Source organism: Orbicella faveolata, unplaced genomic scaffold (assembly GCF_042242905.1).
Source record: "Orbicella faveolata isolate gen_17 unplaced genomic scaffold, um_ofav_v1 contig_3, whole genome shotgun sequence".
In the NCBI taxonomy this organism is placed as follows: domain Eukaryota; kingdom Metazoa; phylum Cnidaria; class Anthozoa; order Scleractinia; family Merulinidae; genus Orbicella; species Orbicella faveolata.
Window position 1 is genome coordinate 15,553,539 of NW_028301558.1, and position 24,289 is coordinate 15,577,827.

The 24,289-nt window shown below is 40.3% G+C and overlaps 1 protein-coding gene, 1 long non-coding RNA gene and 1 pseudogene across 3 annotated transcripts; 2 read left to right on the top strand and 1 right to left on the bottom strand.

Annotated features, from left to right (window-relative positions):
- Positions 1-49: 49 nt before the first annotated feature.
- On the top strand, positions 50-5,817 carry LOC149106556 (uncharacterized). The gene is made up of 2 exons (XR_016209890.1): positions 50-787; positions 4,346-5,817. It is a non-coding gene; the product is annotated as an uncharacterized LOC149106556 (long non-coding RNA).
- Positions 5,818-12,038: 6,221 nt separating this feature from the next.
- Positions 12,039-13,837, bottom strand: LOC149106557 (uncharacterized; annotated as a pseudogene). Its single transcript, XR_016209597.1, has 3 exons — positions 13,681-13,837; positions 13,452-13,641; positions 12,039-13,311 (listed from the first exon to the last, which is right to left on the bottom strand). The product of XR_016209597.1 is annotated as an uncharacterized LOC149106557 (transcript).
- Positions 13,838-16,705: 2,868 nt separating this feature from the next.
- LOC110041903 (uncharacterized) lies at positions 16,706-22,276 on the top strand. Its single transcript, XM_020747231.2, has 3 exons — positions 16,706-17,456; positions 19,729-20,562; positions 21,177-22,276. Exons 1-3 carry the CDS (start codon positions 17,361-17,363, stop codon positions 21,369-21,371), a joined length of 1,125 nt encoding a protein of 374 aa, XP_020602890.1. The 5' UTR covers positions 16,706-17,360; the 3' UTR covers positions 21,372-22,276.
- The last annotated feature ends 2,013 nt before the right edge of the window (positions 22,277-24,289 follow it).

The window sequence follows — 24,289 nt, forward strand, 5'->3', positions numbered from 1 at the left end:
TGTTTGCATAAGCTACTTTCTCGGTTCAGTTAATTAAAAACGACTTTTGTAAAGGTCTTATGTGTGCTGCCAATAGCGGAGCTCCTACGGGCAGAAGGCGCCCCAGCGAAGCATCTATTCCTTAGAAATTTTGGTAGCCCATCAAGACGAGTAAATTTGGTTATGACGTCACCGTACGAACGATGTCCGTCCGTCCGTCCGTACAGACTCTGGGGGAGAGGGAGGGAAGTCTCAAGGTAGCCCGAACGGGGGCGCTCAAGAACGCCATCTTTTTGGCGGGATGAAAAACAAATGATGTACACCGCATTGCGATGTAAACAAATGATAGCGGAGTTGATAATGTAATGTTTTCAAGAGAGGATTTAATTGAGGCAGAACGTGAAGGAAAATAATCGGGAGCAAGAATATTACTAGTAACACGAAAAGATCGCGAAAGAGAGCAGGCGTGGCGAGGTCTAGAGAAAGGAGGTGAAACAGTACTGAACAATGTCGTGAGTTAGAGCGAGTTAGGGCTGAGAGAAAGGAGATGAAACAATACCGAGCAATGCCATGAAGCAGAGCTAGCGAGAGCTTGAGAAAGGAGGCGAAATGGCCGTCAAATTGTCTCAGAAGACTACAGAACTTCGCAAGTTAATTCGCGCGTCGAGATGTGCAGCCGTGCAAGGAAAGTCACATGATGTTTACTGTGTTGATTCGTTGATCTTTCGAAAGGATTAGTTCAGTTCAGTCTTTACTACTTTTGCTGCAAGTTTCTGCCTGGAAGATTTAGCCAGTGGCCGAACTCGCGGTAAGCGACTTATCTATTGTTGTGGTGTTTTCAAGTGTTTCCTATACAAATTATCAAGTTCCCTTATATTCAATAGGTATTTTTTCAAAGTCTTCTGACTTGAGGCCCCGGAGGGGGACTCCCATATGGAGTGGACGGGGATGCTCGTCGGAAATTTTGAATTTAACCCCTAAAAGAGACCAATCTGGGCGTGGCCGAAGCTTATGCAGACCCCTAAAAGAGACCAGTTTATAAAACAGACAAAAAGGTACAGTGACTTTTAATGATGGCGAATTTGTTTATATGAATTGAGTAAATATAAAGAATCAAAATTCTTTCTGTTTTGTTATTTCTTCGCGTGCAACCCTTAACGAGACCTTGACAGCCAAAAATAATGACGTTTTGCCCAGAACACCCTAAGTGAGACCAAAATCTGAAATTTATGCCCTTAAGCGAGACGACGAACATCCCTGTCCATTCCATATGGGAGCCCCCCCCCCCCCCCCCCCCGGGCTTGAGGCAATGCTGTGAGACATTTTTTTAAAATTACATCGTTTTAATTTTGCTCATCGCTAAATAATAACACTGGAGTTGCTTTGTGGAAGTTGTTGTAAGGCCCGGTCCAAATGCCGCTCCACGCATGTGCCGAACCAAACTTGATTAAGTTTGACTTTAGAGCGACTTTGGAGCGACGGCTGGTTTAGACGGCGTACTTGCGTCGAACTTAATTTGGGAAACCTGTGGTAACAATTTTCGACTAGAAAATATGCGTTCTGAATTCACGAACTCTGTCCAAATAGAAAAGTTGTGACTAACATTTCGCTGTTATCATGCTTTTATAGCAATATTTAGTGAAGCAAATTCAAACTCAAGGTTGAGTTTTCGTATTTAGACAGGTTTTCTCCCGGTTAAATGGACTTTCTAAAGGGAAATCTAATAAGCTGGGCTATTGTCACGAAGAAAAAGCAAAAAAATGAATTTGCGCCAAAGAAACTCGCTTACACAGTGCCGTTTCTCATAAATTGAAGACATGCTGGTATTTTGTTGTCTTTATTTTTAGCGACGACTTCGAGCTTCATGCATGACTGGTCATGCCACTCAATTTTGAGCCAATCACGAGTCCTGTTATATGAAAAATAAATTACAGTAATTTATGCATTAGGTTCGACACATGAGGAGAATGCCGTATGAATCAGCTGCTGCTCCAACGTCGCATAATGCGACAGACCCTGCCGAATTTAATGTTGTTTGCCGCACCAAACCTAACCTGCCAAACCAAACTGATTCAAATGCCGCTCTTCTGCCGCACTTAACTCATCAGTTAGGTTCGGCGCATGAATGGAGCGGCATTTGGAACGGGCCTAAGTTCCATATTGTGAACAAATAGTTTTTGCAAGCCTCACGGACTACAACCTCATGTCTAAAAATAATCAAACTGTAAGCTTATTTGTAAACACAGCAAGGCGAGTCTTTTTTTCCCTCCTATGTTGTTGGAAACCAAGAAAGGTCAATAAACCATTTTAAGCCGAAGCCAACAAAATTTGCTTCTTTGTGGTGATCTGCAAATTGTGTTTACAAAGTATGGAATTTCCTCGTTTTGTTAGTTCAATTTATTCGGTTTGGTGAAATCCTTGCGCATTAAAGACTGGTAAAGCCACTGCCGATAAAATGACTGCAAAGCCGTAAGCAAAAGGAATATTCAAATCTATGCTTAAGCGTGAATAAATTATTAAACTTTAGCACTTTAAGTTTTTGAACTTCTGGAGTGTAGTTTTCAGGCTTGTAAATGCATCTCTTGGCTTTACTTTGAATTTGCATCCTTTTCTTGATAATTTCGGTCATCCAGGCTTCATTAAAACAGGATTTGCTGTTTGCTACTCAGATGTAGTGATATATGCATGTTGTGTTTATTTAAATTTCCTCTCGTTCAGTTAATTCGGTTTGGTGAAATGCTCAGTTGAAATGTCGAGATTATGCATGTAAACCCTGTTTGCACATGAAGCTCTACTTTGATCCCGGCGGGGGGTACTTTGGGAATTTCTGGGTGGGGATGTGCCGCTGGGACCTTGGAACCCTGGAACCCTTAGCCTATACCAGAGCTAGTTCAGCTGAATTTTGCTACCCTATACTAGAGTAATTTCCCCAAATCCCCCAATCTATCGACACTGTTGAGGCTGACTTGCATAAATTTAAACTTGCCGATTTGATTTTTTTATATTTTTGAGGGGCAATTCCTGGTTTCCTTAGTCTAGATAAAATCTTCGACCAACTAGTCAGTTTTGTGAAAAATTATACCCTATCCAAACCCAAACGCTCTGATTTATATACCCTATCCTAGAGTAAACTGCTTGAAAACCATACCCTTCACAGCTGCACATACCTATATAGCCCATATATGGCAGTGCCCCCCCCCCCCCCCACCCCCGGGACTTTGATTTTGATTTTCTATTTGATTTGGTCAAGGGCACATGGCCCCTGTTTTCCTTTTGAGAGGTTTTTGGAATTTACATGTCTGGCTTTGGTGTATGTACAGTGAGGTATTTTGTACAAAGGGCTATATTCAGTAATGAACAATGTAAATTAAAATATCATTTAATATATGCTTAATACAACTGTAGGGTGAAGAAATCCTCACCCTTTCCATTTCTCTGTAATAAAAATATCATTTACATACGTATAAGATGATATTTAGTTGATAACAGCTCTCTCCTCTCCCTGCTCTCTCTCTTTCTCTCTCTCTCTCTCTCTCTCTCCCCTCTTCTTTGCTCTAATAGTTTTATTAACTACTTATTTAACTGAGTATGATGTCTTTACAGGAAAATCTTAAACCAAGACCGTGCAGTATTGATCAAGTGACAGCAAGGTCAATATGGAAAGGTTGAGGTTTGAGATTTTCCCATAACGACCGAACATTTGAGGTTAATAGGTAGTCGATTATATGGCCTAAAAACAAAATCAAAACAACAAAGCCATCTGTTAATTGGAGCACTTATCTGGCCATGCATTCACCGTTACCAGCTGCGCAAAACAGGTGAACTAATGCATATTAAAAGAATTCTACGTTCTCCTTGTTTATCGACGACAAACAATGGTCAATTGAAATGTTTTTCTCATCCTATTTTATGGGAGAATAATGCCCTAGAATGAGTCAATCAGAGCACGTGATATACTGGCTACAAACGCAAGCCATATAGTAAATGTGTGTAAATGATATTTCTATTACAGAGAGCAGTGCTGCCAGGGTGAGAACTTCTTCAGCCTAAATTTTTTATAAGTATGTAAATGATATTTTTGTTACAGAGAACTGGACAGGGTGAGAACTTCTTCACCCTAATGTTTTTATATGTAAATGATATTTTTATTACATAGAGCTGGGCAGGGTGAGAACTTCATCCCCCTAAATTTTTTATATGGATGCAAATGATATTTTTTTATGGAGAACTAGGCAGGGCAAGAACTTCTTTGCCCTAAATTTTTTAAATGGATGTAAATGATATTTTTATTACAGAAAACTGGGCAGGGCGAGAACTTCTTTGCCCTAAATTTTTTATACGTATGTAACTGATATTTTTATTACAGGATACTGGGCAGGACCAGAACCTCTTTGCCCTAAACTTTTTATCGGTATGTAAATTGAATTGTGTTTTAGAGAACTGGGCAGGGCAAGAACTTCTTCACCCCAAATGTTTTATTTGTACATGTATGTAAATGATATTTTTTTTAACATAAAACTGGATGGGGCAAGAACTTCTTTGCCCTAAATTTTTTATATGCGTAATGATGTTGATATTTCTATTACAGAGAACTGGGCCCCTCATCCTAAATTCTTATATTTATAAAAATGCTATTTTCAATACAAAAAAAAAAAAGAAAGAGAAAAGATTTCTTTGCCCTAAATTTTTTATTAGTTATAATTTTTTTGGAAGAAATAACCCATTAAAGTTTCACGCACAAGTGTTTTTTTTATATACAGTTGAACTCTGCCATTTTGAACCCTCATGGGAAACAAAAAAATAGTTTGAAATAGCTGATAGTATTTGACTTGAGTACAAATCCATTAGGGATATGGTTTTGAGTTTGAAATGACGGGGAATTCAAAATGGCCAAGTTTGAATTAGTGGGATGAAACTGCAGTACAGCATAATTTTTTTGGTAAATTATATTAGTATATTAATAGGATATAGTTGTTGTTTATCCATTCTGCTGTAATGTTATTGATGTGCCAATTCAAACATATCTTGGCTTGGCTGACCAATGTACCAATACCTCATAACCTTCAGTAGGTTACCCAAGTTGTACAGGGAATGTAAAATACTTATAGCTTCCTGATATTGCTTCCTTCCTTATAATTTAATTTTTGGCATTATTTAATTAAAAAAAATAATAATGATTTAAGGTAATTTCGTAACAGCTCCTGAGTAGTAGGAAATGAATCTCATTATAGGGGAGCTCCTGTGTGCGAGTGGAGCCCCATGCCTTAGAAAATTATGTAACCCATCGATCTAAAACTTTTGGTTCTTACGTGACTGTCCGTGCGCGAAGCCCAATACCTTAAAAATTAAGATAGCACCATTAACATAGGTGCATCTTTGATATTGCTCATCCGTGTTTATGGTTTATTGACAGCTGTCAAAACAAGGTATCCACTGACCAGTATCATGTGACCATATCATGTGCTCAGGTTTAGAACTCATTGAGGTCACGTTTTTTTTTTAAAGTTGACGGCTGACCAGGTACTGGTTTTTCGATCGCAGGCTCAAGTCAGGTTATTACTCTGGGAAAGAAAGAAGGAGTACATGCAAAGGCATAATTTTGGTGCAAGTTAACCTCTGGCACGTTGTGGACTTTCCGTCTGATATATTCCATGTACAATTATTGTCCCTTGGAATGTCCCTGATATACTGCGTGCAAAATTTTTACAATCTTTAAGTTACGCTTATAGTGGGTATGGTTTGTTAAAATTTTACTGGAAAGAGTAGCAAACCCACACGCTGAACAATTACATGCTCATAATTGATATTATTTTGAGTTTCTGATCCAAAAAAAACAAATCCTTTTTTCCCTGTATGGTTAATTTTTGGAATCAGGAGCTACGCTTTTAGGCTTGGCTAAATCTATATATTAATGTTTACCTTAGAAAAAGAAAGAAATTTGACGTTTGAAGTGATGCACAGCGTTAAAAGTCTTCCAAAACAACAGTAGGTTTTTTAAGTAGTAGTTGTGCATTAAAATCCTAACCCAATGATTCGTTGACAGCATCGTTGACTTGGCCTTATTAGTGATAAAAGATTTCAACGTCCCCCCAAATCACTGCGAAATTCTTATCCTATCTTTCCTAAATAGAAGGTAAAAGAAGCGAAAAAACCATCTGTGTTTTGACCCCAAAACTGATTACTTTGGCAAAAGCGTGCAAAAACGAGTGATTATCCATCGGAAATTAATTGTAATGAGGTGATAATGGATATACGTTTTGGTATCTTATCAGATGTTCGTTCTTCTATTTGGGTTTCTCTCTTAAGTAGTCTTTTCCGACGGCACGGCCCTGGCTCGCGCTGTAAGGAAGGGCGTTTTCTCTACGTCCGCCATGTCCAGCTCAGAAATAGAAATAGTTTCTCTCGCTGCTACTCGGTTAAAAAGATATTAGCACCAACTGAGAGATACTTTACTCCGCTATATTTAATACGAAGATACTGTCCTTGCGGTGAGAGCTATCCACAAATATAGAGACAAGAAATTTAACTACGCAGTGAGTGGGTGTGTTGCATGGGAAGGGAAGGTCTACAGGGTAGCCCACACTGAAATGACCCGCCGAATCACCGTTGAGTTTTTCGGATTTCAATCGGCCAGCCCGCAGTCCCACAAGCGTTTAAAAGTGCTCCATATTTGGGATATACAGTTCGACCCCACTCGAGGGCCACCTCATTGTTACCATTTCATTTACGGTAGGAAGTCAGGAAAACCTCATGCATTGACAAAAACATGGCCAGCGAGGAACATTGTTTTCATGTTACATCTCCGTCTTATCAAAGCAGCAAAGAAAAGAAACGAACAAAGACATGATATAACCATTTCCACATCTTTCGATAGTTGTTATCTCGGCTCCTTCTATTTGAGATTTTGGTGAACCGTCGTCGTTGTCCGCTACTTTGTATAACGTGATAGCCTCGAGCATGTCAATTTTAGTTGCTTTGAAATAAAAGTAACAAAAGCTAGGGCCTGGAATGTGATCCGATCACATGTATTGGCTCTGAAGTATGTAACCGACTCGCGAATCAGAGCGAACCGCCCTTAAATGATCAGGGAAACATCACGCAAAACTAAGAGGCCCGCACGTTCTGATCTTTTGATTCGCAAACTACAGAAATATGACACTCTTAGATTTGAAGTACCACTTCACTCTGCCAGTGTAATTCTGGGCCGACACAAGCGGAGCTGTCTAGGCAACCATACACTTGATCCAAACAGTAATTTATAGCTCAGAGACAATATTCAAGGGAATTCAATTGAATAGAGGTACGAGACTGCTATACAAAAGGTCTTAGTGAGCGACTGAATACTCCCGCTTCCAACTTAATGAGTTTACAGACTGTATAGGTCAATCCCCTTTGTTCACTCTAATGTTTGGAAAGAAAGCCGCGTGGAAAAGCTACAGCTTTCGAACCTGGGAAAAGGTCTGTGTTCGTCGCGTTAATGCAATAAAATAGGTGGTTTCTCGGCACTTCCGATAAACTAAAATAGGCCACACACTTGGACTACCATAAGCCACACACTTGGTAATGAAAACGATATTTTCGAGACGGTTGGAGACTTCAGAGCACACACCAAAGCACTTCCTTTCGGCAAACTTTTAAACCCCCTTACCGTCTTTATCTTAAAAGAATATTGTTTTTCCGGCCTAGACTGAATATTCTTATTTTTCGCCGATTTTAGGCTGAAAATATTCCTGGAAATATTGTTGGATTATTGTTTATTTTAATAGAGAGTTAAATGAATACAAAGAAGACTATGCCGACACAACGTCAGATTATCTGTCCTAGCATGTTTTTGATGGAGTTTAAGCAATTCTGCAGGCAACAAAGCCATGTTTTTAGTATCGAACATGCAGCTATTGCTGTTTTTCTGTCTTCTTTTGCTGTTTAAAGAAGAGAAAGGAATAATTTTATACGGTCTCGTTAAAAACATTTAGTTTTACTGTATTTACAAATTTTCAACACACAAAATTGTATTCTTTCCAAAATCTTAGCCTCGGGTTTATTCTTAAAATGTCCTTAAAATTTCGTAATTTCCAGCTCGATATCATTACAAAATCTTTACTTATACAAAAAGAGAGTATGAAACGCTTCTTCACGACTAGCCATGACTAGCCTACGAGCAAGCTCTTGGAAGGTCTTGTTCCACATACTGTAAGAGCTGCCATGAGAGCCTGCTCGCAGGCTACCTGTTTTGCGATCAACTGTCAACGAAAGAAGACAATAACTAACATGTAAATGTAAATGGTGGTTCACCACGAAAAGGAGCAGTCTGATAGGTTGTAATTTTGCAACGAATCACTGACAAATTAACTTCCCTCAGTCAAGACATGATAGCAGAAAAAGAAAGTCCTTTGTTATCAAGTACTAAAAACCATTTTTTTCCCTAGAATATCAGTCTGGCAGAGAAATGTTTACGGAAGTGACCTAAAATGCAAATACATGGGCCATACTTTGCCCTATTTTCGGCAGAGCCATTATAAAATATTTTTATACAAAAATAACCTTTTTTATTTTAAACTAGCTTTTTCGGTCTTTATCTGTTGGAGAATATTGGTCACACTTTCTATGGTTTTTAAAAGTTCATATGGACCTCGCCTTCCTCCGCGTTTCGCTAAAAAGAGCCGGAGGGATAACATCATTCCACAATACTGACCTCGCTTAAGTTCAATAAAATGTATTTAGCCTCTTGTTTTCATCCCGTTACACTAGAATATAGTGCGGCCTTCAGCTCGTCCCGCTCATCGTGTAACATACCGTATGACTCCGCGATTTAGCGCTTTCCTCGTGTATCTTTTAACAAAAACCGCTTCTCTCTCAATGCGCATACGCTGATATCCACAGGAGTAGGAGTTAAACATGCAGTTACTATGCGTTTTTACGAAACTGACACCAGAATCATCCAGAAGAGCCTTTTCTCTCCCCCCCTCCCCCCTCGAAAAAAACCTTCGAAGAACGCGCATAAAACACTACCTGCGCATAAGCGCCGCACCCTGCTGGACGCAACGCAATGCCTATTCGCTTGAGTCTAGTGGGGCTGCCCTTTTTCTTTTAAAGAATCCTGCCTGTTCCTTGCGCTGATGTACGTAGCTAATTGTTTTTGATCGGGAAGGACACGGCAACGTTTTTTATTTGTAATTGTTACGTGACGCTTTCCGGAGTAAATACCGCCGCAAAAAAAAAAGAAGCAATATTAATAATGGGCATGAATAACAACATAGGATAGATGGTTAACTTTCCTTCCAATTTGTTTTACACTTTTCTAAAAACGTCAAATGCACACGCACTGTTAAAAAATAAATAAATCAATTGAAATAAATTACAATATTCGGAGGGGAAGCCACATAAGCGTGACCTGGTTTTCATGTCGGTCCTCTATCCTGGTTGAATTGAGTTGATATTGCATTAAGTTGGAGGCGAGCGCTCTCATCACTTCGCCACTGCGCCATCCCTGCTCCGATATATAGTACTCCTCAAAGCTACCGCAGGACCGGACAAGTGCTTTCCTGAGGGTCGTACAGGGGGGTCTCTGACACGGTTCACGAACGGGAAAAATGGAGAATCATGGATCACGGATATAAAAATTTCGTTTTCCCGAATCACGAAAATAAGCAAGTAAGATATTCTTTTAAATAACCTGTTCTTACTCTAGAAAGAGTGTTTGAAGAAAGCAAAATCGTGAGAGGCTAAGTCAAGGCCCCATATTGCAAATAGCATACCTAAGTTACTCTCGATAGACGACTCTAACCATTCGGAGGACTCGCGTCTCAAAACCACGTAGAATAGAGTGTGAAATCACGTATTTCGGTTAATAATTCAAGTTCTTCACGGGTCACGGAAAACCTTCAGGTCACGGATCACGAAGAATAATTTCCTAAATTCACGTTTCACGGAAAACAAAATCAGCTAATCACGCATCACGAGAATACCCCTGTACGACCCTCTTCCCTCGTATATTTTATTTCGCGTTGAAAAGCAAGTCTGCTAGAGTTGATTTACCGGTCTCACTCATTTAGCAATTTTTAAAGGGTTCCAGTCATGAGATGCCAGAGAATGAGCCTGGATGCATTGGTTAAACTACTAGTTAGATCAGAGAAAAACATTTGGTAAAATAGCGGTTAACACTCTTTCAGCGACTGCATGACGGCTTCCCGCCAAAGATCACAATCGCACCGCAGATTTATTCTTAGTTAGAGACCCCCCCCCCCCCCCCCCCGCCCTAGCTTGAGCAACGAAACGAGAACAAGAGAAATCCAAACTGATAGAATTTTGAAACAAAAACACCTTCGGGAAGATACGACAGATGAAATTGACTGAATTTTATAGAAACGACATGTGGATAGCAGCTTTCGCTGTAAGTTCGCTCAAGTAGTTTAAGTGCACTGAGATTTTTGTGAACCTTTGCCTATTGATTGTTTATATTATAGGAACTTAGATTTTGAAATAAAAATGAGGGGTCCCCATGTTCGTTTAGGAACAACAGCACCTTGAAAAAGAAAAAGCCGCCACTTTTAATGCGCGCGCGCTAATCACGCGTGAAATTATGCGCAGTAGGAATGCGCAGTGCAATACTGGGGAATGACCTTAAGGCCTGGGTCAAAGACTTTTACTGGTGAAAATAATTTATTAGTTATATTTCTTAAAACATAAATGACAATGAAACCAAATTTAGCACACAGCTCGTTTTTTTAACATTGCACGATTTGCTGCAGTTGTTGGATTTCCGAAGATCAGCCGGTCCCACTGTGCACAACTCGGCCCAGTTAGTCTGATTTGCGAAGATTGTGTTGTTCGACAGTGTTCGATTTGCCGAATTAGTCGCATTTCCGAAGATTGTCTCGTTGGACATTGCACGACTTGCCGAATTTATTTAGTCTGATTTCCGAAGATTGTCTTCTTCGACAGTGTTCGATTTGCAGAATTATAATTAGTCGTACTGTTTCCGAAGATTGCCTTGTTCCCTGGGCTTGTTCGACAATACCAGAACAACAGAATTCGACGGATTTCCGACGATGTTCGACAATGTGCATTTCCCGTAGGTCACCGAAGATGAATGATGTTAAACAAGTTCCTGTATTCGTCCAGTCCCATAATACGTTTAGAGACGATAAATACAGTAACTGACAGTGATAGCCTGATGTCCAATGGTAACTTATTCCACAATTTTGGAGCACCAACGGAGTATGCCCTATCACCATAGGTTTTTAAATCAGCCACGGGCTCATCAAGCAAATGCTTGTTTGAAGATCGTAATACGCGGCCCGAGTTCTTATACTTCAGCAGATCTTTGACCAAAACCTTACAAAGTCGAACATAACTCTACATGCAGTAATACATACTCCACATTGCCAGTACATAGCAAAAAATATAGATTATTGACCAAGAGTGGGGTCAAGTTGGCTAGCTGGATACCAGCTAAGTTCTTCGTTTGTTGAGGCCAGAACGTCACACGAGCTTCATCGTAGAGGACACTATAGCTCGGCAACTTCAAGATCTTGTCTCGTGAAATTCATAACATGTCAGTAAGCTCTCCTGTATTACAAATACAGTATCAAATCAGAGCATTGTTTCATTGCACTCTGATTTACATAAGAGGCGAAGTATTAGTTCAGAGAACCCTGATTGCCTCTTAATTCTCTAGGCGTTAGTTTCTATTTATACAAGCGCATTTTTCATCTCGCTTTGGTCTACACGAATGTGTCGACTTTACAGCGCGGCGCGTAAGCGGGAGATGGGACCCGGGAAAAGCCTTAAAGATATAGTCAGGGAACAGTAAGCGAAAAATGGGAGTTTCGTTCAACCATCGCCACAGAAAATTATTGACGCCTGATTCTTGTAGAGAAAGACCTCCTGATCAAAGCCAGGTGGTTCGTAAAGTTGAATTGTGGTATAGGTTTCGAGTTAAGGGGATGTTTTCTTGCCCAGCCCACGGCTCAGCATGGAAACGAAGCTACACACTCGAACGCAGTTTACATCGCTATTTCTTGGTGAAAATCAACGAAATCAACCACTTAAGCTAAATTCTCTGAATATACATCTGCTTCATTTGTAAGTGGTTAAGTATGTCACGTGATTGGTCACGTGATTTTAAACGTGACCAGTAACAAATGTGCGACTATTAACAAACGTGCGTTCGCCGTTGTTTTGAAGAACAACCTCGCAAAAACGAAATATGTATCCCTTCTTTATTAAATTAACTTTCTTTTGCTCTTGCTATCGTCTTAGCAAAGCCTTTGGAAATAAAAACTGTTTATCACTTTTTATCAGTTTAGATCTAGCACGCAAACGAGGCTAGTCCCTTGGAGGCAGCAAGCAAAAATTCTCAATCACTTGTAAATGACGAAGAAAGAAAATGTTACCGTTATTCGTTTCTGATCAAAGATACTGCAATATTTGGACTTATGACTATAATACCAATAATAACAACGAGAATTATTGTTCTCACTCAGAATCAGAGTCCTCGGAATCAGAATCAGAAACGACGTCTAAGAGAACTCCGTGCGGATTTTTACACATGTCACTGCTGGCCATGCAATAACATGTTTCTGAACATGATAAGCCTGTGTTGTTACACGAGCAGCTGCTCTGACACCCTCTCTGACATGTGCAATTCGTCAGTTCCAACAGGCTACTTGGGACTGGCTCTTTTGTCATGTAAACCGGCTTCAGTGAGGAGTCTTCCCTCACCCATCCATTACTTTCGGGCTACGGGAGATGCTGGATCGCAGTCAGAGCCTTTCTCCAAACAAACGTCTGATAGTTAACTCTTTTCAAGTGTTGCAGTAGGCTGTCAGATGTGGGTGGGTGAAGCTCGTTCTTCTGCTTTCTGTTTTGACAAAACAGGAAATACTTCAACTCATCCACAGTGCGTGGTTTCATCCTTGAGCTCGGGTAGAGATCACAGATAAGAGCTTCACACTGGGTGGCGATGCCATCACGCAGGTTTCGCTGGGAACCTAGAAGACCTAGACTGTCTTGATGCTGTTCATTGCGTAATAGCCTACCTGTCATCCCTTTTTCTTACCGACTCCGGCAAGGGCGCTGGTGGAGTCGCATCCAGTAATGGCGTGTAAGGCCGGAAGGGCGCGACACATTTTTTCGCCAAGCTCTTGCGATACGTCGTGAACTGGAACATAACGGAGACGGTCTTTTACGCCAGTTTTGAACCAAAATTCAGTACAGTTGATATCAGAAAAATGGAATACGCTGAGAGCAAGGACATCCGTGTCTGGTGATTGTAAGACAATACGACACTCTGGATAGGTATCTGCAACATACTTAGCATACAGCAGTAACCTGTCAAACAACAATACACATTAAATTAATGATGATATAAAGTTGTTACACTAATAAAAGGGTAATATGTTTTCAATTGGATTGAGATCGACGTCTCAGATTCAACTTTATAGATGGGTGTGAGGAACTATTTATCTCACCTTGTGTCTGCTTCTTCGTGGTCTGATTCCAGAACGTCCACGTCTTCGCAGTGACCTCTTCTGACTATCCCTGCCCGTCTGCCATTGTCAAATCTTCCAGCAATGACAATATTCTTCTCAGGAGGGAGCTGCTGTCGTCCTAAGATACAAACCGACTCTGACAGAAAGTCACATAGATTTGTCTGTGGATCTTAATCCAACGAAGCGTTCAGGGAACCTCTGCGCTCACGTTCTCCTGCTTTTATCGACGCATCCCAGTGTTGGTCGAAGACAATGTGAACTTCTTTGCAGTTGGCGAGTGATGTGATGATAGCTTTAAAGTATTTGGATGCGAGTTCGCCAAAGGTGCAACTCCCCGTTGATTTCAGTACTTGAACTAAAGCCATGCCGTCGATGAGATGAATGTTGTGTCGTGGGAAAGGTTGGAGTCGTGGGCAAACATTAACTTTGCTTTCAATAAGAGCTGCCAGGGTACTCTTGGTTGTCTTCCTCAAGCTGTCATCTTGATAAGCCAAGGAGAACGGGACAGATGAAAGCTCATAGCATAGAACTTTTCTGAGGTTAACCTGCCTCAAGCGGTTTTTATTGAAAGGTACACGAGGAAAGCGCTAAATCGCGGAGTCATACGGTATGTTACACGATGAGCGGGACGAGCTGAAGGCCGCACTAGTGTAACGGGATGAAAACAAGAGGCTAAATACATTTTATTGAACTTAAGCGAGGTTAGTATTGTGGAATGATGTTATCACTCCTTCTCTTTTTAGCGAAACGCAGAGGAAGGCGCGGTCCGTATGAACTTTCTAAAACATAGAAAGTGTGACCAATATTCTCCAACAGATAAAGACCGAAAAAGCTAGTTTAAAATAAAAAAGGTTATTTTTGTATAAAAATATTTTATAATGGCTCTGCCGAAAATAGGGTAAAGTATGGCCCATGTATTTGCATTTTAGGTCACTTCCGTAAACATTTCTCTGCCGGACTGATATTCTAGGGAAAAAAAATGGTTTTTAGTACTTGATAACAAAGGACTTTCTTTTTCTGCTATCATGTCTTGACTGGGGGAAGTTAATTTGTCAGCGATTCGTTGCAAAATTACAACCTATCAGACTGCTCCTTTTCGTGGGGAACCACCATTTACATTTACATGTTAGTTATTGTCTTCTTTCGTTGACAGTTGATCGCAAAACAGGTAGCCTGCGAGCAGGCTCTCATGGCAGCTCTTACAGTATGTGGAACAAGAGCTTCCAAGAGCTTGCTCGTAGGCTAGTCATGGCTAGTCGTGAAGAAGCGTTTCATACTCTCTTTTTGTATAAGTAAAGATTTTGTAATGATATCGAGCTGGAAATTACGAAATTTTAAGGACATTTTAAGAATAAACCCGAGGCTAGGATTTTGGAAAGAATACAATTTTTGTGTGTTGAAAATTTGTAAATGTTAAAAAAACTAAATGTTTTTAACGAGACCGTATAAAATTATTCCTTTCTCTTCTTTAAACAGCAAAAGAAGACAGAAAAACAGCAATAGCTGCATGTTCGATACTAAAAACATGGCTTTGTTACCTGCAGAATTGCTTAAACTCCATCAAAAACATGCTAGGACAGATAATCTGACGTTGTGTCGGCATAGTCTTCTTTGTATTCATTTAACTCTCTATTAAAATAAACAATAATCTAACAATATTTCCAGGAATATTTTCAGCCTAAAATCGGCGAAAAATAGGAATATTCAGTCTAGGCCGGAAAAACAATATTCTTTTAAGATAAAGACGGTAAGGGAGTTTACAAGTTTGCCGAAAGGAAGCGCTTTGGTGTGTGCTCTGAAGTCTCCAACCGTCTCGAAAATATCGTTTCCATTACCAAGTGTGTGGCTTATGGTAGTCCAAGTGTGTGGCCTATTTTAGTTTATCTGAAGTGCCGAGAAACCACCTATTTTATTGCATTAACGCGGCGAACACAGACCTTTTCCCAGGTTCGAAAGCTGTAGCTTTTCCACGCGGCTTTCTTTCCAAACATTAGAGTGAACAAAGGGGATTGACCTATACAGTCTGTAAACTCATTAAGTTGGAAGCGGGAGTATTCAGTCGCTTACTAAGGCCTATTGTATAGTAGTCTTGCACCTCTATTCAATTGAATTTCCTTGAATATTGTCTCTGAGCTATAAATTACTGTTTGGATCAAGTGTATGGTTGCCTAGACAGCTCTGCCTGTGTCGGCCCAGAATTACACTGGCAGAGTGAAGTGGTACTTCAAATCTAAGAGTGTCATATTTCTGTAGTTTGCGAATCAAAAGATCAGAACGTGCGGGCCTCTTAGTTTTGCGTGATGTTTCCCTGATCATTTAAGGGCGGTTCGCTCTGATTCGCGAGTCGGTTACATACTTCAGAGCCAATACATGTGATCGGATCACATTCCAGGCCCTAGTTTTTGTTACTTTTATTTCAAAGCAACTTAAATTGTCATGCTCGAGGCTAACACGTTATACAAAGTAGCGGACAACGACGACGGTTCACCAAAATCTCAAATAGAAGGAGCCGAGATCGAAAGATGTGGAAATGGTTATATCATGTCTTTGTTCGTTTCTTTTCTTTGCTCCTTTGATAAGACGGAGATATAACATGAAAACAATGTTCCTCGCTGGCCTTGTTTTTGTCACTACATGAGGTTTTCCTGACTTCCTACCGTAAATGAAATGGTAACAATGAGGTGGCCCTCGAGTGGGGTCGAACTATATATCCCAAATATGGAGCACTTTTAAACGCTTGTGGGACTGCGGGCTGGCCGATTGAAATCCGAAAAACTCAACGGTGATTCGGCGGGTCATTTCAGTGTGGGCTACCCTGTAGACCTTCCCTTCCCATGCAACACACCCACTCACTGCGTAGTTAAATTTCTTGTCTCTATATTTGTGGATAGCTCTCACCGCAAGGACAGTATCTTCGTACTAAATATAGCGGAGTAAAATATCTCTCAGTTGGTGCTAATATCTTTTTAACCGAGTAGCAGCGAGAGAAACCATTTCTATTTCTGAGCTGGACATGGCGGACGTAGAGAAAACGCCCTTCCTTACAGCGCGAGCCAGGGCCGTGCCGTCGGAAAATACCACTTGAGAGAGAAACCCAAATAGACGAACGAACATCTGATAAGATACCAAAACGTATATCCATTATCACCTCATCACAATAAATTTCTGAGGGATAATCATTCGTTTTTGCATGCATTTGCCAAAGTAATCAGTTTTGGGGTCAAAATACAGATGGTTTTTTCGCTTTTTTTTTTACCTTCTATTTAGGAAAGACAGGATAAGAATTTCGCAGTAATTTGGGGGGATGTTGAAATCTTTTATCACTAATAAGGCCAAGTCAACGATGCTGTCAACGAATCATTGGGTTAGGATTTTAATGCACAACTACTACTTAAAAAACCTACTGTTGTTTCAGGAAGAGTTTTATCGCTGTGCATCACTTCAGACGTCAAATTTCTTTCTTTTTTTAAGGTAAACATTATTAGCAACACACATAAGACCTCTTCAAAAGTCGTTTTTAATTAACTGAACCGAGAAAGTAGCTTATGCAAACAGCACATTTAAAAAGGAAGATGGCATATTTGCAATAGTTTGTTTGATTAAGACCGGGGAGATCAAAGTAGACGGTGGACAACTTATTTCCATTTATCGTCAATTAAAATTTACTATTAAGTCTCCGCAGCTTGTCTGCCTTGTGTCAAGGAATGTAACTTCCGATGGAGTAGGGTCGATTTCCCGAACACACCTCGCTTTTACAACGCCGAGCGACCCAAACAAATTACAAGACATTCAAACGGAACAAGCTTGTGCCTCAATACAATTAAGTCACACCACTGAATCACTCAGCCGAGTCAAGGGCTTATTCGAGTATTTGTCAATTGTCTCAAGATGACTTCTAGAGCTTGTCTAACAGCACTAGTTTTGTTGACAGTCTCTTCTTCTTTGGTGGCCAATGGAGGCGACACAGATTTAAACGCATTGAAGGTAAGCGGCTTATATGTTCGTAACTGTCTACTTACCGACTACTCGTAGGCTCTCATGGCGTTGTGCCTTTGTTACTGGGGTTTGCGACTTGGACGTTCGCATACAAACAGAGATTAGAGCTGGTATTACCTCCTGGGTTGATCGAAAGGGCCACGAATTACCTAATTTTTGACGGTGATTAAGCTATTCCTGTAATTCCCTCCCCTCCCCATAAAATGAAGTGCTTATCGTGGCTTTTTAAGTAATTTTCAGGACCGAATTCAGTGCAATAGGCTACTTTGGCTTGTTTAGCATGTTTCATAACTTTTAAGGTTTCCCACCCTATCTTACAAAGCGTTCTTCCTGTGCGGTGAGCTTAAAACAGACAGCAACTAGGACGACGGCCCTTGAACATATTGAATTAAGGGAGCTGTACATTAGCAATATTTTGTAGGCTTTTCTGAACATGGTTCAATGATGCATATGAACGAGGAAAAAGGGAGGCTTGTTTAGTCCTGCTACAATGCCCAGCAAAGTAAATTCCGACAAGAAGAGTCTATGCGAAAAGATTCTCAGCGGCCATGAACTGAAAACGTAAAACAGAAACTTATGATTGACTCAATTCATTCAATTTTCTTCGTGCGTGTCTCCGTATATTGCAGTAGAAAGCTTAATCAGTAGCCACAAAATTAAATTCTATCTGTCGCTTTGTTATAAATGTTTACTTAGCAAAACAAAGAAGTTTCTCAAAAGACACTTGACCATCAGACGTGATGAGCTATTTTTGCACAAAAACCTCCAACCTTTTTTTATCACCAAAAATTTCAATTAACTTACTCTCAAGATCGTCTATTTTTGATGCAAGGCCATTAGCATAACCACCACTTCGGTCCTTGGCTTTGACACTCAATGTTATTATCTCTCGAAGAATCCAGTGAATAGAGATGCTGCAAAAAACCATTGCAGTATTCACTTTTTACCACTCGTTCAATCTCTTTTGGCAGTTAGTTCGATTTGGAGATAACCTTCATCCATGAACGATTGGACATGGGAAAACTATCTTTATTTACAACTCAAAAGTGATACATCGAGTCAGGAATATTAAAATTTGATCTTGTCTTTAAAACGTTTCCGCTACCGTGGAAATCCGCTCAGAAAAATCGACTTTTTCATTACGCGTCATTGAACACAACTCTGACCGCAATGACATATTTTCCATATTTCTTAAATTGCTATTTAAAACAGTACACTTATTTGAGTTCCTTTAGGCAATTGCTTTGATGACAAGAAAACCTTTTAAGAATGTCGATCACTTTGTTTGTTAATAACGCATCTCCAAATGTTTTACTTCATGCGATTGGCTAGCAACAGAGAGACGAACAGGAACAAATTATCATTTGTGCTATAAATAAAGCTAAAGTTATCCATGCGGTGCATACAGCTGTTTTTCCCATACTTTAAAAATAGGTCATATACTGCTAGGAATACTGAACTTGAAAAAAAAAAAAAAAAAAAAGAAAAATATGCGACATAGATAATATTTTGTGACAGACCATGTTTAGAATGGCTCTTCGAATTTGTTCGATATTTTGTTTCCATATTAGACACGACATTATTTTCAGTGCTCCTGTACCTGTGCATTTATTCTAATATATCCTTTGTTGAAGCTTTGTTATAACCAATAAGACATAAAGTTTGACACTAGAGACACAGAGCTTTATGTGGGGTAAAGTACGTCAAATAAACTAAGCCACGAATTAATGAAATCTGTATTTTCAATCTTCAAATCGGCTACAATTTTTTTTGTTTTATCTCGGACAAAGTCCCTATCTGAGACTGCAAAACAATATGTTCTCGACGAAAAATTCTTCAAACTGTGGTACAAAGAGAACAATTTTCTTCGTAACCTTCTCAGTCTACAGAAAAGTGTCATTGTTGACTCAAATTAAGATTTCAGTTGATTAGGCAATATTTGTTATATTGGTGCCTAAGTGCTTTAAGGGCGTACCACCCTTTGAGATGTTTTTGGGTAAAATTTAAAGTTCTTCTGATTTGAATATGATTTGATATGTTGATGGGCGATTAGAGCTCTTTAACGTCTGTTGGTATGCACGTGAAGCAAGTTCGATTGTCTGTCAGGCCGTTCCTGCGTCTTAAGTTATTCCGATCCTGAAAAAGGAGGGAACAGTGCCGAAATCAACGACTTTTCTCGTGAGCGCGGAGAGAGACCTAGTGTGAGCTTAAAGTATACAAAAATCGTCGTTTATGCTGTCAAATTAATATTGTATTGCAGGACCGTAAAGAGAGCACAAACTGCCAAAATACTCTTGAGTGTCGCACAACGTCATCAAACAAACCACGAAGGAAGAATCTGAGATGCCAAGATGACAGCGACTGTGCGAAGCGTGAGGTGTGCCATAGCTTTTTTAAGGTATGCTTCATTAAGCCCACACAGAAGAGTAAGTTGAGAGTGACAGGACAAACTAAAACAACACCCTCGTGTAAAACAGACCAAGACTGTCGCCAAAACCAGTCCTGCCATGTGTTTTTTGGAACATGTCTGGATAACTCTCACGTTCCGGCGACTGCGACAACGACGTCTCGTCCAAGCGTGCCAACATGTAAAACAAATGCGGAATGTCCCAAAGGACAATACTGCCACAACTTCTTCAACATTTGTCTACCAAACCTCACCATGTTTTTTGAACCAACAAGTTCAACCCCGCGCACTGGTTGCACATCTGACTCAGACTGTGAAAATGATGGAGATTTCTGCCATAACTTGACCAGGTTATGCTTACCAATGCCTACAAACGCAACGCCAACCCCTCCTCGGAAGACCTCTTTCTCGTGTAATTCCCATGCAGATTGCAAAATGACCGAATTCTGTCATTTCCTCATTGGTATGCGGAATCAAGATCAATCTAGAGGTGTGCAGCCACACAAGCATTTGAAGTCTGCTCTTGGTGTATGTATCGCTAGAGCTTTGAAGGATGTTCCTAAGGATCCAAGTCCGGTGTCTTTAAATTGCAGTCACACTGCAGACTGCGGGAAGGGAAGGTGTTGCTTGAAAGATCTGGGACTGTGTGTAGGTTACCGCTTGCCCGGACAACTCTGTGTCGCAGAGGTGAGCAGCTTCCTGATAGGTGTATCTGAATTTCAGTTACTGATTCTAATCTGAATGATAGAAGGATTTCTAGCTAAGTCCTACATATCTTTTGTCTTTATGTCATGTTTCCTTAGGCATTTGCCACTGTTGTTGCGGCGGCTGCAGATGTTAACGCATTGTTCTTATTTAGCGGCTACAAATTACTCATATTTACTTTGGTGCTATTTTTAATATTAACAATATTACCAATAATGCCGGTTCTTTCAGTCCATTGGTTGGCCTACTAGGTATATTATGCATGGCAGCGTTCCCTTCCAGTTTCTCCGCCCTTCGTTGGTCAGACATTACATGAATTATTCAACATTTCGAGTATGGCGTTTTCTCGTGTAGATGCCTTTTGGAAGTAATTACGCCCGTTTGCTTTAATTTTGCGTACTATCAGCTCTCTAACTAGCTCTAAATCACTGGTTTTGTCAACTGAACGGGAGGAAAACCAAAATCGAGTCTACTTCGCGCGCTGGTAAAGGCTCGGCAGTTCTGAACGGGGTTCACCGGCCGTTTTGCGTTATGTGTGATTGATTGCGTGAAATTGTTTATGGTTTGGTCAGTAGTATTACTTTGTTTCGTTGCAGGATGTTTCGTTTGCCTTTTCTTGTCCCTGCTTACCCGGCTTCACCTGCGTCAGCAGGAGACGTCCCATGCCGCTGAAAAGGCTGGGGAGAAAGCTTAAGCTACCCACGGAGGCAATAGAAAAGTTGGGCGTGCAATTCCACGATAAAGGAACGACTGAATTCAAGGTTGGAAAGTGTCAGCTCATCTCTGATTAAATTGGTAATCCCTCTTTGCAGCTTAAAATGGACGCGACATTAAGATTCCCGACTAACGGTCAAGTGGTCCCTGAATTTGACAAAAACATTTGCATCCTTCAAACCTACAAGAACCTTTAAACTTGTAGATCCGGTTGAACGCAGTCGGTTCCATAGAGTAAATAAGGATGTCAAATAAGTTTTAAGATACTTTTTTAGCCATTATATACGTCCTAATCAGAGACAGCACTTCTGGCTGAGCTAATTGATAATCTTTAAAAAATAATAGTTTTTGTTGCCTGAGAGAACGCAAACATATAGTACCACCTTGGTCAATTACACTAGCTTGCACGGAACGAGAGGAAATTCAAGGCCTGTGCACCCTTGGATTTTCCAAAGCTTACGAAAACCGTTCGTCAGCACCAAGTTCGAACTACCTAAGGATCCCAGGATACCTGCCATTTCCCAGCCTGTGTTTTTCCCAAATCCCAGTCCCAATCCCAATCCCAATCCCAATTCCATTTTTTTTATCTGTTATTCTCAGTCCCACTGACCCAAATTTCATTTATCAAAAAGGCAAATCCTTGACCCATTTTACCCCTTCGGACATTTTTTATGCGTTACATCGCCTTGAAGTGATATTGTAAAGAGGTTTATCATTCTTGGAAGAGCAAATGAAAACAGTGGCACAACTAAGAGCTCTTCTTGGTGACAGTAGACGTAGTGACGTAAATTATTTTCGGTCTGTCGAATATGTTTAGTTGAGCAAAGGTATACCTTTAAGCGAGCAATGTAGACATGACAAAGAGAGAACTTGATTACCAGATTATTAATGTTATAATCGATTAATTTTTAATGTAAAATAGAAGTTTTGTTCTTGTATCAATGTATGTTAGAATAATGAAGTAAATAAGCAGTCAACGCAAGAGGGTAGAAGTAAGTTGCAGTAAGTGGCCAAGGACTTAAAACATTAGCAAGTGAGAAGCAAAACTGTTTTGGAGAAGGAGAGAAACTTTGTTCGCCTTTTGCACGAACTGTTCTAGGGACTCTGAAAAGTGAGTGGAGAATGACCTTTACTGCAATCGCATTGCATATAGCCTGCGTTCAGACTGTATCCATATCCTGCAGGTCCAGGTTAGGTCTGCCTGATGGATTCTGTTCCTGGGAAAGACAGTGCCTGACTTAGACGAAAAAATGGGTACAAGTGAACTATGGGGGCCAGCTGACTAAATTGTACAGTGGAGCAATGCTCCCAGTTGCTTCGAGTCAAGCTATGAAAACAGTAAAACGTGCTGAGCTCCGGAGTTAAAATCTCCAAAAGGCTCTACTTTATCTACCTTATTTCAAAACCTCCTGCTACGCTAATCTGATCTGATCTGAAGCCTGTCTACTCCATTTCGGAACATAGGCCAGTGACAAAACCCCTCCAATCACCAGTCCCTGGCCAGGCGTTCCATCTGCGTCCAGGAGTAACCTTGCTACATTAGCCTCCACTTCAGTACCGGAGATTTCCACCTCATTTTGTCTACTTCCTTTGGCTTATTGATAAAAATTAAATTCTTATTCCTCCCGTAGTGATCGTCATCTGAAAATAAATGTCTGGGCCAGTATTACCCGTCGCAGGATTCTTCAAAGAAGGGTCTAGCTTATAATTCTTTGAACATCTAATGCCCATGCAAACTCAGATGCTCAGTGGAAAAACCGAGTCTGTTGTTTCAACATTCTGGCTAAAGAGAGCTTTGAAATGCATGCAGAGCTTCAAGGTTAGACCTGAGTTTTGGAGAAGATGTGGCCTAGTGGTTAGGGCGTTGGACTTGTAATCCGGAGGTCCCAAGTTCAAGTCATCCTCCCTGCCACTAGTCGTATTTGTGTTTGGTGGTTCCGGATTCAATCCTCCACGCTTTGTAAAAAGCGAACTGATTAGCAATTTGGGATTTTGAACAAGTTTCTGTTTAAAATATCTGGGCCAGTATTACTCTTCGCAGGATTCTCAGAAGAAGAGGCTAGCTCATATAATTCTTTGAACATCTAATACCCTTGCAGACTCAAATGCTTAGTGGAAAAACCAATCGTTGGTAGTTCCTGGTCTGTTATTGCCACATTCTGCATGGCTAAACAGAGCTTTGAAATACAGAGCTTCAAGATGAATGTATGACATGCACAAATCGCTTGTTTGGTACAGTAGTACGCCTGTGGATCTGATTTTGGTGAAAGAGGGCCGCCACCACTCTATTTTTTCACGCCCTGATCTCTTAATACTAAATCACATTGATCCCATTAAGAAGCAAAAAATGGCTTAACAACGTTTCTGGAAAAAAAAGAGAAAAAAAAAAAAACAGAAAAGAAAAGGAACAAAACACGAACTCGAACGTGCTTACGGTTATAAGTGCAGGAAGCGTTGAATCGATTGCTATCAGAGACATGGCAACAAATTACAAAAACACGGAAACTGAAGATGAGATGAGATGTGTAAGTTTAATTTTTTTCCAGATCTCTTAAGCTTTACTTCATGTTTTCGAAGATCTTTCTTCAGAAATCCAAACCTGTGACAACTGAGCGTTAGTCCAACAACAAAGAAACATTTTTTCTGCTGTGGAACAGAGTTGCACTCAAAATTGATAAGGCAGGCACATCACCAGATGCTTCATCTGGCCTGGTAGCTTAGCTGAGTTATTTGCAGTAAGTGTCGCCGGCAATTCTAAGCAGCCAAGAACTTCGAAACACGTTGAAATGTATTTTCTTGCTGCTGGTGACTTACGGATGCCTTTATATAGAAGTGTACTAAAATTAGATAAAACATTCCTTGAAGTTTTGCAAGTTACCGACTAAGTGGTGCCAGACCATGATCAGCAAGTAGATCTAGTGAACACATTAAGTTGTGATCAGAAACGCCCAACAGCATATTGCAAATGTTTTACTGCAATGAAAGCTGTTCGATT

What these genes read in the sequence shown, in the direction of transcription:
- LOC110041903 (XM_020747231.2), top strand. Translation starts at nt 17,361, where the DNA reads ATGACTTCTAGAGCTTGTCTAACAGCACTAGTTTTGTTGACAGTCTCT. An exon ending in CAGATTTAAACGCATTGAAG is followed by an intron (nt 17,457 to 19,728) that starts GTAAGCGGCTTA and finishes ATTGTATTGCAG; the next exon opens with GACCGTAAAGAGAGCACAAA. An exon ending in GACAACTCTGTGTCGCAGAG is followed by an intron (nt 20,563 to 21,176) that starts GTGAGCAGCTTC and finishes GTTTCGTTGCAG; the next exon opens with GATGTTTCGTTTGCCTTTTC.